This window comes from Gopherus evgoodei, chromosome 3, assembly GCF_007399415.2.
Source record: "Gopherus evgoodei ecotype Sinaloan lineage chromosome 3, rGopEvg1_v1.p, whole genome shotgun sequence".
Taxonomy (NCBI): domain Eukaryota; kingdom Metazoa; phylum Chordata; order Testudines; family Testudinidae; genus Gopherus; species Gopherus evgoodei.
In genome coordinates this window covers 48,299,633-48,316,375 of record NC_044324.1, presented here as the reverse complement: position 1 = coordinate 48,316,375, position 16,743 = coordinate 48,299,633, and the positions used below count along the sequence as shown (strand labels likewise).

At 39.8% G+C, this 16,743-nt stretch overlaps 1 protein-coding gene across 5 annotated transcripts in view; it reads right to left on the bottom strand.

Annotated features, from left to right (window-relative positions):
• The window catches only part of FBXO25 (F-box protein 25), a 75,674-nt gene extending 60,797 nt beyond the window's left edge, over positions 1-14,877 (bottom strand). For 3 of the 5 annotated variants that reach the window (XM_030555538.1, XM_030555539.1, XM_030555537.1), the window contains exons 1-2: positions 14,773-14,877; positions 8,835-8,981 (exon numbers count right to left, since the gene is read on the bottom strand). In XM_030555538.1, coding sequence (XP_030411398.1) covers positions 8,835-8,974 — 140 coding nt within the window. In that variant the 5' untranslated portion in view covers positions 8,975-8,981; positions 14,773-14,877. The other 2 variants (XM_030555541.1, XM_030555540.1) reach the window with 2 other exon arrangements.
• Between the last annotated feature and the right edge of the window lie 1,866 nt (positions 14,878-16,743).

Below are 16,743 nucleotides of genomic sequence, written 5' to 3'. Positions count from 1 at the left end.
TAAACATTTTAAAAGTCATCACTGATTTGGCTGAGTTCCCCCAGCTGGACACTTGCCAGACTGCTGTGAGGAGATCCAATCCTGAATCCCACTTACCCCTAGCTAGATGGTGTTCAGTAGATCTTAGGCACTATCCCAGGCTTTGCGCCTCTAGGCACGCACTCCAGGAGCAGACCTCATGTCTGACACCACTTTTTGTAGTGGAAATCCTGCAGTCCAATTGCCTAATGCCCTGCAACTAGTGATGTCCTCCCCAGCTTTTTGAGTGTTCCTCTGAATCTCACTAAATAAAGGTGGAAACCTTCTGTTTGCAGTTCACCTCTTAGGGATACAAAATAGTGAAAGCAAACAGAAAGACAGACTTTGTACAAGATTATCAAATATCACTCTTCACTTATGTAGCACAAGAAATATACAGATCTATAAAAAAAACAAAAACAAACAAACAAAGTAACATGCCTGTGTGCTTTTTCCTACTTCAACTTCCTTGCCATTCTTGAGATTTCTTTGGGCTTAGCCAGAGCTTTCTGCAGTGTCTGGGATCCTTTTCCTGCAGCTCATGGATCTCTTCAAAATCATGGAGCATTCCTAGGTCGGCTAGTTTGACTGGTTTTGCAAACGCACACAACCCTCCCACAAAAGCATGCCAATTTCTTCCCATCTCCTGCCCAAAGTTGCCTGTCTCAGTTAATCTCTTGAGTTTATATGTCCCACCACCAGCACCTGGTTCCTTGTTGTAATTGTTTGAGAGAAGAAAATTCCCACTTCTCCAACCCCCTGCAGAGAAACACAGTGGAACTGGTTCTCCTGGGCTTCAGCCAACCCATTGTGCCAAAGTGCTTCCACCTGAATAGGTGACAATTACGAGACTAACAATCCACCACTGTATGTAGTCTGGGAGAGACACGCTACAGCTGTCACCAAATGGTGTTTCATATCTGTATAGAGCCATTTAATAGTACAACATCTTCATAACTACCACTACAATTCACAAGTTCTACATAAACAGATTCCCCAAACTGTCACAACTTTAAATAACGTATATATAGTCCAGTGATAAAAGGGTGACCCAAGAAGATTATCTGAAGAACTATTTTAGAAGCTGTGATCGTTGCTGTTTTGCAATGATTTTATATACTTAATATATTCTTGAGACGCAAAAAATTAGAGTCCCTCCTGCTCCATCACATTTATTTTTTAAAAAAACACAAACAAAAAAAACATACTCATCTGTACAATAAAAACGCAAAGTTTTTTAAAGCTGGGAGAAAACTCCATAACACAACATAAAGTCAAAGCAGTTTCTTTGAAGTAAGTCTTTGCTTTCCAGGTCAGCAGATAACTAGAGGAAACAGCAATGCTAACCATACAAAGACAAGCATGAGTGCTTACTTTTCAAAAACACGGATAACTAAGATTGTCTTCACTGTGAAGGCAGCCAACCTTGTGCAGATAAGCAGAATCGCTAAAGCTATAGGACACTGAAGCTCAACAATAAGTAAAATTGCTTTTATTTCCCCAGCCAGCATCATTCTTTAACAGAATAAGTGTATACAAGCCTTATACCACTCATGAGTATTCACTTTTATTAAAACAGCTGAGTTTGCCATATGAATCTATTTTTCATTGTCAGTTTAGATTTAAGAAGCATCAGCAATAGCCTAGATGTTGTAAATCACCAGGGCAAGTAAAAGTGCATTTGAAAAAACCCCACACCTAGGCATTAAATGGCAAATATTAAAATACATCAATCCATTGTTATTTGTTGATACTAGTTAAATCCAGATTAAGTGTTAAACTATCTTTTATCAAAGTGACGTAACTCAGGGTACTGGAAGCTTTCAGATGAAGATCTTTTTAACACCAGAAATATTGTCCTATTCAGCAAAAATTATGTTTAGCTTTTGCCCTGCAGAAATTTAAGTCACAGAAACAGAGTCTTCTAGACTTTCAGAGCTGAATTAAGAGTCCCATTTAAACTGAAAGCAAGATTTTGGGCTCTAATCCTGCAATTTGCTCCGGCAGACAAACCCCTGTGCTGCTGAAAAATTCTACTTCAAATTCTAAATAAAAAGTACAAATGAGTTTCTTGGTAAAGTAGGGAGCCCATAAACCTACAAATAGTGTAGCATATCAAAATGCCAGAACATTTGCCAGAGTCATAATATAGTAACAGTGCTCTCATAAGGACTTTGCATAAAGCTGTGTTAAGAAGTCATTAAAGCTTTAGAAATACTTGACAGGACCATTCAAAGCCACATAAATCACCCCACTAGTGCAGCATGCTTCTTTCAGAACACAGTGACAAACAGCAAATGGTCTGTAAGTGAGTGAACCAAAACCCGCTAAGATCTTGTTAGCTGCAACTGAACACAGTATGAGAGAATGGCATGTTAACTGCAACACACAAACTAGAGATACCTCACAAAGAAAGCGTACTTGTTACAGCAAATTTATTTTGTGCTGCAGTAGTTTTAACTGAGACCAGGACCAAATCTACAGATGCCTTTCTAATACCACAACCCTTCTTTTGTCAACAAGACTCCTAACTAACTGCAAACTATTTCCGGCAGAGCAAAAACCAGTGCTTTTTTTTTTTTTTAAAATGGCCTAACTGGTAAGATGCTTTCTCAAGACTGATTCCCCACTCTGGCACTTCGAGTGCAGAAGGTGGGGCCTGCAAGGATTCTAAAAATTAATACCGGCCACTCCAGGCTTGTATTAAACTCTCAAGGTCACAGCCTCTCTCTGACCTTGGATGGGTAGATGCTGCCACCACCCAAGAGCAAAAAACCCCCTTTGGACCCAGGAAGGCGCATTTGGGAATTCCTCCGAGTGGGGTACCCTCAAGCCCTTTCACCCCCAATCCAGGGAAGGGCGGAGAAAGAAAAAGGAAATCAGCTGTTGCCACCAGCTAATTAAACAACATATGCGCAAACCTCTTAGGACACAAAAAACCCAATACTGTTCTTAAAAAAAAAAAAAAAAAAAAAAAAAAAAGGTAAAATTTATTAAAAACAAAAAGAAAGAAAATACTTCTGGAACCTAGGTTATTGCTAGATTTAAAAAGAGCAAATACGCCTCTACCCCAATATAACACAAATTTGGATATAACGCAGTAAAGCAGTGCCCCGGGGGAGGCAGGGCTGCACACTCCAGTGGATCAAAGCAAGTTCGATATAATGCAGTTTCACCTATAAAGCGGTAAAATTTTTTGGCTCCCAAGGACAGCGTTATATCGAGGTAGAAGTGTATAATAATCAACCATGAAGAATGGTTTTCTTGAGGTCCAGCTTAATGGTTACAAGCAAAACAAAAGCATTTGGGGATTAGCACAGAGGAGTCCATAAGCCTTACAGAAATAAAAGAGAAACCTAATCGCATCTTTCTAGACATTTCCTGATCTACTTACACATCTGGGGGTTCAAACTGAGTAGTTCTAGGTATGATCTGGTGAATTTCATACCTGGTTTACAGCTTTTTACAGCATAGATTCAGCCTTCTTTCTGCTCTGTTCCCTCTCTCCAGAGGACAGACAGACAAAGGGAAGGTTCTTTCCCAATTTTAAAAAAGTTCTAGCCCTCCCATTAGCTCTCTTGGTCAGGTGCCCACTCTCTTCCTTTTACCAATGTTTTTTTTTAAACCCTTTACAAGTAAAGCAAGTAAAGAACAGCTACTAACAGGATTTTGTAGCTAACTGGTTGGCTAGGTGTCCATCAAAGGGAGCTCTCCCTCCATCCCTTCATTTATCACAGGCTTTAAGTGACAAAGGAAGAAACCCTTTCTTTATTAGCCCATCTCTACTGACATACCAGCCCTTTTATTTTTACCTGTAAGACATATGTAAGAGTTGCACTCAATGTAATGATAAAGTTCTTCTATCTGGGAAATAGTCACACAACTCCCACTGTTCAGCCATTCTGCACTGTCCACAGGACTGCATGGTTTTCTCCAAAATTCCTCTTCCAGGAAAAAAAAAATTCTCAAGGCAATGATATGCCTTTAGGAGGAATTTGCAGAGACACACTGCAATAGACATGTCAATGTTCAACCAACAGCTAGTTTTATATTACATGTTTAAGTGCATTTCATAAGTTCAAGGTGCCTCATTCTGGCTGCTAAGCAAAACAGGCGCCTAGTTGTTTCTTTCTCAGAATGAAGTCTTTCCAACCTACAATAGTGTTTTCGGAGGAAAGGTAGCAGAGCACAATCTGAAAGACTATCTCCATGAAAGACAGTCACCTGCATCAACTGTAGAAGTGCTTGAACGGTTCCCTGTAATTTCTTCACTGCCAGAAAATTAATCTCTGCACCGTATGGCTCTGGACTCCAAGATTAATAGGACTTTAGGATAGAATAGGTGAGCATTTCTTTCTGTGGATATTCCAGTCATGTGGCAGGGAAGTTTCACTCCTGGCTGTATGAAGAGAAACTTTCCTAGAAGGATGAAATTTTGGCTGAGAAGACCATCTAAACTGGAACTTCAGATTTTTCACAGTATGGACCAGATTTTAGTAAAGAGTGCCTGCATTTGTAAACCTTGTGGCAACTATAGCAGTCAGTCAGGGGAAAGAATATTTCTGTGATTTTCACTATTATTTTAGAGAAAAAAGTTTTATCACGAATTTCCATCCCCAATAGTAGTACCCCGTTCATCATACTAAAGTGGTACTGTCTCCATCAGCACACTCATTTCTAAATACTTCAGTGTCTTAGACATGATGGGCACAATTTCATGCCCCTTACTCACACCAACCAGCAAAAGGGCTGCAAAATTGGAGCCTCTATTTTTCCATTCCAGTTTAAATGTATTTAAATTTATATCCAACAATTTAAGGGTTTAGGAATAATCCTCAAATTGTTTCTGCATAATGCTGTTTATTTTATAGTTAAATGGCTGTTTGCTCCACACTACAGTTTTCATTAGGTAGTGTTTTTTAGCCAGTTTACAACTGAATTACCTGAGGCAAGAGATGTTTAGCCAAGTCACTGACCAGTCCCTCAGTTTCCAAGAGAACCCCATGCCTCAATCATTAGATAATTATTCTCCTTTAATTGAATATTATGAATAAGTGCCAGAAGTGTCCCAAATTATTTACAGAAACAGGATCAAATAAAAAGACAAAACTGAATTATTTTCCCCAAATTAACAACATAAGAATGGTCTTCTGAGTCAGACCAATGGTCCATCTAGTCCGGTATCCTGTCTTCTGACAAGTGGCTAGGGCCAGATGCTTCAGAGGGAATGAACAGAACAGGGTAATTATTGAGTGATCCATCCTTTATCATCAAGCCTCAGCTTCTGGCAGTCAGAAGTACAGAAACTTATTAGTTAATAAATTTTTATGCTAAAAAAGCATTGTGTTTAACTTCCCCAGGGGCATTAAAAAACTCTGAATCAAAAGTATCAATGCCTACCCCTTACCTCAAACATAACAAGAATACCAGCAACAGCACAACAATTTTCAGTCAGTTAAATTCAAGCTCTCTCTATATAACAAACAAAACTGAACTGAACGTAAAAAATGAATAAACCTCATTCACTTTATCAAACTTCACAAAGCAAGTTAAGCAACGTCACTCATCCCCATTCACTTCCATACCTCTCCCAATGATGGATTTTAGAGAGAGGGAAATAGCATCACAATTACCTTTTACAGCAATTTAAGCCTAAGGAAATAGTCCATTACTATTACATAGCAACTGTCCTTGAAAGTCTGTGTTTGAATTTTATATATAAAAGCCAATAAAAGTTCTCATTTGAAACTGATGTTCCCCAAAGCCAGCAAACATCCAAGTACTTTCATTAGTGATACTGCAGATTTTTTAAAAAAAATTTTTGGTAAATCTACTTTTGTTTTTATAGGCTTGTTAGAAACCTCTCTAAAATGAGTTTAGCTCTTGTCTACCCACTTTCACAGACTGAAAGTGAACAGTCAGATCACTATGCACAGTAGTCCCTTTATAAAAAAAGCACACAACACATTCATGGATGCTGTAAAATATACTACTACTCGAGGACCACTTACAACATGCTACTTCCATTAGCTGGAATTAATTGTCCCACATTTAATCAAGCTTTATTCTTCCTCATTTAGTGCTACATTCCATTTTCAAAAGTAAAAAGGAGTTGATGGGATTAGTTTTCCTTCAATTTCTGTATTTTTTTTTGTTTGTTTCAAAGGAGCTTAGAGTGCTATTGTAGAATCAGTAAGCAAAATTGGATGTATTGTTTCATGTTGCATAAATAACTACATATATGATGTTTAACAGTGAGAATGGAATTCTATAGACAGGCATTCAAGTTTAAAGGGAATTCAACAAATTATTACAGGACAGATGCAAAGTCCACAGTAACTAAGTATTTCATATGCAGTCACTTGGAAGGATATGAGTGCTTCACTGTGTCTGCCTAGTAATTTAAAAAACTTACAATCATCCTTCTATAAATATAACTAGTTTCATGTTAAGATTAACAGATACTTAAGAAAAAATGTTTTAAATAGCCGCAGATTAGTTTCCTTGAAAAGAAAGCTATATGATTTCAAGATCAATAGACTTACGAGATCAAGCTGGACCACTTCTTAATTGTGAAGAGGAAAAGTAAGTACACAAACAGAAATTAATGGTTTTTTTCCAGTCAACACTGGAAACAAATATGAGATATGAAGATACAAGCAGAACAAAGTCCTTGACATTTTAAATGTTTGCTTACAAGACGACAAAGATATAATTCATATCATACATACAGTACTAGGAAACTTCCATTAAGTTAACACACAGAAATTCTCTACAAGTATTACATAACAGCGTCATATGTAGTGTCTTTCACAAAATGCTTCAGAGTTAAGCCTCCTGTTTTCATTTTTCAACTGCAACTATTATTTAAGGGATACAGGCAAAGGAGAGAGGATCTGTTTCAGAAGATATCTGAAGGCAAGAGTCGTTAAGATGAAAGGATAACTGAATACTGTTCCAGACAACAAGATGCTAGCAAACTCTCTGAAAAACCAGAAAGGTCTGTGGTAGATAAGCACAGAGAGAAGGATGGTATGTAGACAGCAGTAAGGTCTGAGATGTAGGCAAGTCTCAAGACAGGTTTAAAAGAGATGGACACATCACTCATTCCTTGATCATTCAACAGTTTAGGATTGCATTTTGCACATGACCAGTTAAGGAATTTTTAGAGCACATCTACGCAAGGTTTTCCATGTTTGCTAATAAAATCTCTTTTCGGTTAATTTTTTTCCACACTCAAATCAATTAACATACTGTGCTCATTTGTACATTAATTGAAGTTCTCAGTGAACTAACAACTTGAACACTGTATGCTCCCTTTCCTCAGGATGGTAAATTGGTTACACTGGAGGTCCTAACCAAGAGCACTGTCCTCTGGCTAATTTTGGGGGAAAGGAACCAATATAAATTCAGAACAGAACTACAGAAAGGTCATTTATTTCATAAAAGTTTACTAAAATTTGCAATATACATTATTCCACTCTCAAATTAGCTAACATATCAAACAGGTTATTTCTCAATAGATCCGAATAGTCAAATGCACTCTTGACTCATTGCAGAGAATATCGAGTAGTACCAGTGAAGTTTGCATATGGTTAAAGGCACTATGTGGCAGCTTTAAATTAGGGTCTGATCAAATCCCATTTAAAGTCTTCCAGCTCCCACTGAAGTTGGTGGACCAGGGTTTTACTGCCCAACATTTGAATCCTGAAAATGCTATCAATGCTGTCTGAGGATGAGTTTGGCAAGTAAGTCAGATATAAACAATGGTGGCTAGAATCTGGCATAATATGGGCAAGAGTTCTGAAAGCTTCATACTACACTCTTAAAGCATCTTAATCTGTAGTGCTCCTACTTAGAATAAATTTCAATGTCTGTCCTACGAGAAGACTGTAGTTGTAGCTATGTAAGTCCCAGGACATTAGAGAGACAAGCTGGGGGAGGTAATATCTTTTATTGAACCAACTTCTGTTAGTGAGTGAGACAAGCTTCAGGTCTGAAGAAGAGCTCTCTGTAGCTCAAAAAGCTCGTCTCTGTCACCAACAGAAGTTGCTCCAATAAAAGGTATTATCTCAATCACGTTGTCTCTCTAAGAGAAGACTGCCATTCATGACATATTGCATGGTAGCTGTGATCTGGGCAACATTCCAATAAGGACTAATATGAGTCCATCAACTTTCACTTGTAACAGTGGCTAAATTTGACCTGTTTTCCAGAGATGATAAACTAACACACTATTCCACCTTGTCCTGACTCATGAAAATACTAGAAGAACTGCAGAAGTTGTACACCCTTTTACTTGTAACATACTATTAAGTATGTAAATTATCCAAGTTTTCTAAGATATCTAGAGCAGCCATTTGACAAATGAACATCATCCCATCGTGGACAGACGTTATTTAAAAAAAAAAATAGGTAAATTTTACCAACTACCTTGTATTATTGCTACACTCTAAACAATCATATGATCTTCATTAAAATACTGATTAAAAGTTATTGTAATGTTTTCCCATTATTCAAGGAGACTATACGTTTTGAATATATGAATTAATCACATATCAAGTGGGCTGCTTCCCTGCCTCCACAAAGTTGGAGTTTCAGATAATTTCCTCTCATCAAAATGCTGATTGACATTCCCTGTCCAAAGTGCTTATGATTACAGCTCTGTATTGCTAATGAGTGCAGATAGGAAGAATGTGTGGAACACAAAGTCTGAGTTTGAATAAGACACACCCTGCTACAGCAAACTTTAAACTATGAGCACAATCCCTCCTACTTCCTGGTTGAAGTCTATTAATCTTTGTTCTGAAACTTACACAGCATGACTGATGTTGTTGTTGAGCTGGCTGTTCTCATCCTCAAGTTCTGGACTGAAGGACTCACATCTTTTCCAACCATCTTCTGTTTTAATCCATCTCCATCCTGGAGATCTCCAGTCTTGGCCCAAAAATGGCATGGCTTCCCTATAAGCAATAAATAGCTTAATTTAAATATTCCTGAAAATGTTTCAGAACCTCCCTAATTCATTATTTCATCTTCCCCCATTTTAAACCGAGCAATCAAGTTTCAGAAAAAATAGGTTTCTACAGCTGACGGTGTTTGGCAAAGAAAAGAAACTGTTCGTTTTTCTCCTTTGTGATACATAAAAGGATGACCTGAAATTTTTTAAAACAAACTTTTTACTGCATTAGAAATTCAGGAGTCATGTACCTTTCTCCTCCTCTAGAATTCTGAAAGAGATGGAGAACTAGTAAGTTAGACAAAGATACAACAGAACTGAAAGCTGATTAAATTGAGAAAGAAAGTGATTTTTATTCAGATAATTTAAGAGCTGTTTTGTTAACATGTATTTAATGCAAACAAGTCAAAAAGATGACAGTTGCATAAGCAAATTGTCAGGTGCTTCCAAAACATCCTTTGGTTATGTTTTTAAATGGAGTAGTTCTCTGTAGAACTTGTTGTTTAATGTGAGCTGTGATCAAAGCCCCTTCATACTCAGTATGAAATGCAATACACTTATGATAGCAGGACATTAGTATAGACACATAATGTCTCAGTTTCCTCATGACACATTAGAACTCTCAGGATGATTAATATCTTTATTCGGTCAATTAAACAAAAGGCTGATAATGGGCTATATTCATTTTATATTTTTGAAATTCTACAATCTGTTGTAGAGATCTGGTAAAAAATTGAAAGACTTTTGAGACACATTAAGAATTTCCCCATTTCATTGAGAATAATTTCTTTTTTTCCCAAAATTTTTAAACAAAATACTTTTGGGAAAAAAATTAATTTTCTAAATATTTAACTTGTTTCTCTTTCTTTGACAGAGTGGCAAATTTACTCTGTTTGATTTTTCCTTTTGCCACTAACTTCTCCAACTTTGGAAAAGGTTTGAAAATTTACAGAATGTCAGAAGGAAAAAAGCAGCAAAGAATCCTGTGGCACCTTATAGACTAACAGACGTTTTGGAGCATGAGCTTTCGTGGGTGAATACCCACTTCTTCAGATGTATTCACCCACGAAAGCTCATGCTCCAAAACGTCTTTTAGTCTATAAGGTGCCACAGGATTCTTTGCTGCTTTTACAGATCCAGACTAACACGGCTACCCCTCTGATACTTGACACCACAGAAGGAAAAAAAAAAAGTCTAGATTTCATTTTATTGTTTTCAATAGCAAAGGAAACAAAAGAGAAAAGTGAGAAATGGAAATGAGACAAAGTCCAAAACTGAAAAAAAAAAAAAATCCGATTTTCAAAACCTGAAAACTAAACAAAAAATTTCCATTTTGATGTTTCCTGATTTTTGCAGTGGCACATACACCTCAAATTTGTTTGATAAAACCCTCTTCATTTTTCTAATGGGAAATGCGAAAATGTTTTGGTTGAAAATATTAAACAGTTCTAGTGAGGGAGGTGTTACCCATATTTTCCTCCATGAGTTTTAAATAGTGTGCTGAACAACTACATAGTATAGGTTGTGCAAATGGCATAAGCTGCAGTTATATTTTCCTGGATTCTTTAATGGCAATATTATGTAGGGTTTTTTTGTTTTTTTCCTTTTTAGGAGAGAGAGAGAGAGAGAGAGAAAGTCAATTAGGGCTGCCAGTTTTGGTTGGAGGTTCCTGAAGGTTTCATCACATGACATAATCTTTAATTAAAGATTAATCTTTAATTCTTGGAGATCAGGACAATCCTGGAGGGCTGGCAACCCTAAAGTCAATAGTATTAAATAGGAGCATGGGAAGTCTTAATCAGGATGATTCTCATGTTCAAACCATCTCGTATTAATGTCAATGCTCCTACTTTTAGTTCTGCCTTTAATTTTTCCTGTTTCTTCACTTGCAGCTTCTTTTAGATGAATTTCAATTTGAAATCTGTCCGCAGGAGTGCAATGTTGTTCCCATAAAAGGCTGTTTTATCTTTCTTATCAAATATCTGGCGTTCAGGTGTTTGTGACAGTTACCATCAGAGCTATGCCACTAGACGTCAAAGAAAAAAAAATAGATCTTGCTACATTAAGTCAATGCGTTAAGTCAGGGATCGGCAACCTTTGGCACGCGGCCTGCCAGGATAAGCACCCTGGTAGGCCGGACCAGTTTGTTTACCTGCCGCATCCGCAGGTTCGGCCGATCGTGACTCCCACTGACCGCGGTTCGCCGTGATCTGCTGAACCTGCGGACATGTCAGGTAAACAACCTGGCCTGGCCTGCCAGGACCACGTGCTAAAGGTTGCTGATCCCTGTGTTATGTGCTGCAGAAAGAACTGGAACAGAGACAAAGTAAACACCAATTAATGTTTGGTTTTGGACATCTCCTTCCAGGTTGTCAGTATCTTTCTGGTAACGAGTTCAGAGCATCAAAAGTCATTAGAGACTGGATAGAATGCATGTGAATGGTCCAACTAAAGTTATGAAGACATTTAAGAACATGAATGGGAACATTAAGGCAGCAAAGAAATTCAACACAGAGGTTCAGGTATTGCTTTGTGATCTTGTGTAGGGCTTGATTACAGTTACTACTAGCATCACATTGTTTTAAAAAAGAAGAAATTGAATTTTCTTTTTAATGTCTGTCAGATTACCACAGGTTTCTCCATAAATAAATGTAAAGGTTTATTCCCTCCTCCCTCCCATATCAAGCAGTGGGCTTCCTCACATCCATAAAGGTAAGCAGGTGTGCAAGTATGGGTAGGACTGGAACCTAAAACTGTGTCATTCAAGTTTTACGTCAAACAGGAAGGATATAAAGTAGAACAACTGATTATCAGTGAAACCCTAGTACAACAGTGAGCAAATTCAATTATTTAAAAATAAATAAATAAATAAATAAAATTGCTCTTGAACTTTGAGAACGTCCAGCAGTCAGACTGAGTCAGTACAATTATGCATAAACACTCCTATAAAAGTCATGTCTGCTTCAAAACAACATGCCTTTAGTATACATGGTCAATAAACTCTTAATTACTTTATAGCCTTAAAGATGACCTCCAAACCAATGGGACTGAAATGAAAGTCTTCACTAGGAAATAAAAAGTCAGTAAATGTTTTCTCTACTTCTACAAAACTGATAACTGGATTAAAGGTTTTAAAAATACTAATGGAAGTGACAGCCACACGCACACGTCCACAGACAATACTTTTGCTGCTCCTGCATAAACTTTAGAAACTTGTATCTAGAATCTGGATCACGTAGGGCTTTCTTTCTTACACTTTTATGACCTCCCATGTTTAGGACAAGTAAGTACATTTGTACTTCAGGGGTGGAAAAACAAAAAAAATCACTAGGAAACTACCAATTTAATGAGCAATAAAACCCTTGTGGAGAAAGCCATAGTAAGAGACAGCCACAGAAAATCAATAACTATGTGAGATCAGTACATGACCTGCATTTTCTATTAAAAAAAGAGAACAAAAATACTTTCATCTTGTGCAATATTAGAACTATCTGTCTAGCTCCAGCTGAAAATGCTGCAACATGCTTCTCACCCATCTTTAGTTGCGACAGAGAGACCATGGAGACTACAACCTGCTATGCAGTGATCTGCTTTTGTGGGACTTGGCTTCTCTCCTGGAGCATCTCAGGCTCAAAACTCTTACAGACATTCCAGAAAACAAGAGAAGTTGCATTTAAGGAAATCAGAGCTAATGGGGCCCTGCATTAGAAAATGGTACAGTTGCAGAATTGGGGCTTGCCTTGGATCCTCATCGACTCCTGGAAAATTACTAACATAGCCCTCAACTGAACAAAGTTTGGTCATTCCTGAACTCACCAGTTTAAAGAGCTGCCAGCCCACACAAACTTTATGTAAGAGGTATGTATAATTGCATAGAGCAGAGGTAGGCAACCTATGGCACAGGTGCTGAAGGTGGCACGCGAGATGATTTTCAGTGGCACTCACGCTACCCGGGTCCTGGCCACAGGTCCAGGGGCTCTGCATGTTAATTTAATTTTATATGAAGGTTTTTAAACATTTTAAAAACCTTATTTACTTTACATACAACAATAGTTTAGTTATGTGTTACAGATTTATAGAAAGAGACCTTCTAAAACATTAAAATGTATTACCGGCACATGAAACCTTAAATTAGAGTGAATAAATGAAGACTCAGCACACCGTTTCTGAAAGGTTGCCGACCCCTGGCATAGAGTGAGATTTTCATGATCTCATTACCTCATGCAGAGAAAACTCCTTTGCACCACCATGGCAAGAATATAGTTCTCTAGACTTCTGAATGTTGGACCCATTATGTTTTTGTTTTCCTCACATCTCTTTCCCTGAAAAAAAAACTTACCCTCCAACTTCACACAACAGATAATTTACAATAAACTTAGTTATTTGATTTGCAGTGATTGGCACTACAAAAAGACATTAAGTATCGGAGGGGTAACCCTGTTAGTCTGGATCTGTAAAAAGCAACAAAGCGTCCTGTGGCACCGTATAGACTAACAGACGTATTGGAACATAAGCTTTCATGGGTGAATACCCACTTCATCAGATGCTCCAATACTTCTGTTAGTCTATAAGGTGCCACAGGACTTTGCCACTTAAAACAGATATTGTTTAGCTTCTTGGTTTCCAAGCACTGGAAGCACAAATGAGAGTTGATTTCTTGGGTTTCCCACCCTTTCCTCAAAAAATGGCAAAACCTGACAGACTAAAGAATTTGAAGGCATTTCTGAGATTGTCCTGCTTTTGGTGGGGTGAATAAAGCATCACACATGAAACTGACAGCACTTGAGGTACCATTCAGAACAGAAAATCCTTCATCAGACAAAGTTAGGATGATGTGATCCTACACTACTCTGTCACTCCCCATTCAGCACTCTACACCATGAGGATTTCCCTGTAGAAAAGCTATCTTCTCATTTTCTTTCACCAGCCCTACTCACTCCTTGGCTCCTTCTCCATCTACTCCAGTTCCCTAATCTGCAGGCTCCTAAATGTACCCTGTTTCTAACTCCAGCAACTCTCGTCCCCAACAACCTGGGGTAAAAATCTGTTCCCTCAACTGCCTTCACTCCCCACATTGCCCAACCACACAAACCATTACTATCCTATTCCTTGCTCCTCTAGACATCCCCACTCTAGTGCAGCCCCAGCCCCTTGATCCCAGCAACCCCGTCCCCAAGTTCAGCCCCATCCCCATAACACCATTGCCCCCTCCTGTCACAGCCCAGCCCTTCCGATCCCTGCCCCTCCTGTCCCAGCCCCCAAATCCCTGGCCCAGCCCAGCCCTCCTGTCCCAGCCCCCAAATCCCTGGCCCAACCCAGCCCTCCAGATCCCTGCTTCAGCCCCCAAATCCCTGTCCCAACCCAGCCCTCCAGATCCCTGCCTCATCCCCCAAATCCCTGTCCCAGCCCAGTCCCCACAATCCCTGCCCCTTCCTGTCCCAGCCGCCCACAATCCCTACCCCGCCCCCAAATCCCTGTTCCTGGCCCCTCTTGTCCCAGCCCCCAAATCCCCGTCCCAGCCCAGCCCTCCAGATCCCTGCTCCCTCTTGTCCCAACCCCTACCCCCTCCAGTCCCAGCCCCAGATCCCTGCTCCCTTCTCTCTATCCCTGCCCTCTCTTATTCCAGCCGCTCACCCGCCCTCAGCCCAGCCCCTTCCCTCTTGCCCCAGCCCCCTCCTGCTCCGGTGCCAACCCGCCCAGGCCCCCACCCCATTCAGCGCCAGCCCTACCCCGCAAGCCCCAGCCTGGCTCCCGCTGCCCTGGCCCTGGCCTTGCGAGAGGCTCGCGGCGCTCACCTGACGGAACCCGGGCAGCTGCAGGACTGTTGACGGAACTAACATTGGGGCTGAAATCCACACCCTCCCGCTCCCGCTGATTGGCCGCTTACCGCGACGCTTGTTGCTACCTAGCAGCAGGATTTTCCATTGGTTATGGAGTTTGTGACGTCAAAAGTTTTCTAAGACGCCCGCGTCACGTGACTGAGGCGAGCGAGAGGCACATGTCAGTGTTTTGGTTGGCGGGGGAGAGGCCCGGCCCCGCTGTGAGCGGGCTGGGAGGGGCAGGGGGCGTGTCCCAGGTTTTGGGGCTGTGGGACCTTGGTCACCGCTCGCGCACAGTTGGAGGAGTCCGTTCTCCTGGGGCTCATTGTGATGTCAGCAGATCCGCCCCTCGCCCTGTGGTCGCGAGCTGGAGGCTCGGCCCTGCCCCAGGGTGACTTGGCTGAGGCAGCGGCTCCTACTGAGCCCGCTAGGAAGGAGAGTGGCTGGGGCGGTAACAGGCCACTCCTATCCACGTTGCTGTCTGTGTACTTACGTTACAAAAGGTCAGGTCAAAGCAATATACTTGGAGCAAGAGGTGGTGAGGTTTGTGAATGGACTTCGTTCCTGGGGTCTCAAACCTGCCTAAAAGGTGTGTCTGCGCTGCAATCAGAAACCCATCGCTGGCCCATGACAGCTCACTGGACTTCCAGGCACTAGGCACCATTTCAAAGGGGTGGCAACTTTAACTGTGATTCAAAAGGCTGCTTGAGCACTTGAAAACATTCTTGTTTTTTGCAGATGATAACTTAGATACAGTGCACCTGTCAGGTAACCATTTCTAATTCCTATAGAAAGAAAATTAAATAAATATTAGACCCACTTAGGTCTAATATTAACATGTTTTGACATCTTGTGTCAGTTCACTTAAGGGACCCTGGTTAGGTTTAAAAAATTAATGTATATGCTTACTTTGTTACTCTTGAGTACAACAATTTAAACAATTGTAGAAAAGGCTAGATTACTTTCTATCACTTTTTTGCAGTTCATCAAGCTTGGAATAGATCATTTAACTTGTGGAGACATCCTATTAGGGCACTGGCATGGGGCTCTAGGGATGTTACCCTATTACAAATAATACACTAGAAAATGACTTTAAAAAGGAGTGAAACTGACACTTTCAAGTCACTTTCATAGTATTGCCAATTCCAAATCTTCAAAAATCAAGAATCAGGCTCACCAAAAACCACAATATTGGTTTTAAAATAATGAAATGATATAAAATTAATAGATTTGGTGTTCTTTTTATTTACATTCTGCTTTTTGAGCATTTAAGGTGCACTGGGGTCGCATTTTGAAACTTTCTCCACAGCCGCAAGGGCCAGAACCTTCATTTTTCTTTAAGAATGAAGGCTGAAATCGTCATATATCACTTGACTCCAGCAGCTGTGGCTTTGAGGAGGACAATTATTATGAGACTCATGACAAAATCATGAGAGTTGACAACACTTCTTTCTTTTTAAAGGCTAGTTACTTTCCAGAAGGCTTGTAAACACAATACTACAATGATTGAGTTGCAGTTTTCACAGGAGAATATTTTAAATCAAACAGCAAGAAAAATCAGCGTTTTAAAGTTGGAGAAAATATTGACATTTCTGAGGTATATCAGGGCCACTGCAGGCAGGAAAGGAAAATGAGCAGGCACAAGAACTCTGGGCAGCTCTTCCTCTTAAAAGAAAGTTGGAGGGTCAAATCTTCTAGTCCTTAATCAAGTAAAATTTTCATTGCCATCAGTGCCTCCACTCGTAGATATAAATATCACAATGACTCTGTGATAACATGTGTGGTCAATAAGTATACACTTCATACTTAAATATTGGAGCCATCTTATTCAGAGTTACTCATCTTGTATGCATTGGCTCAGGGGCTACATTTTCTGGCGTATTCTGAACAGTGCTGAGCACACAAATTGTGCCCATTAAATAACACAAATCATGACAATAATGGTCG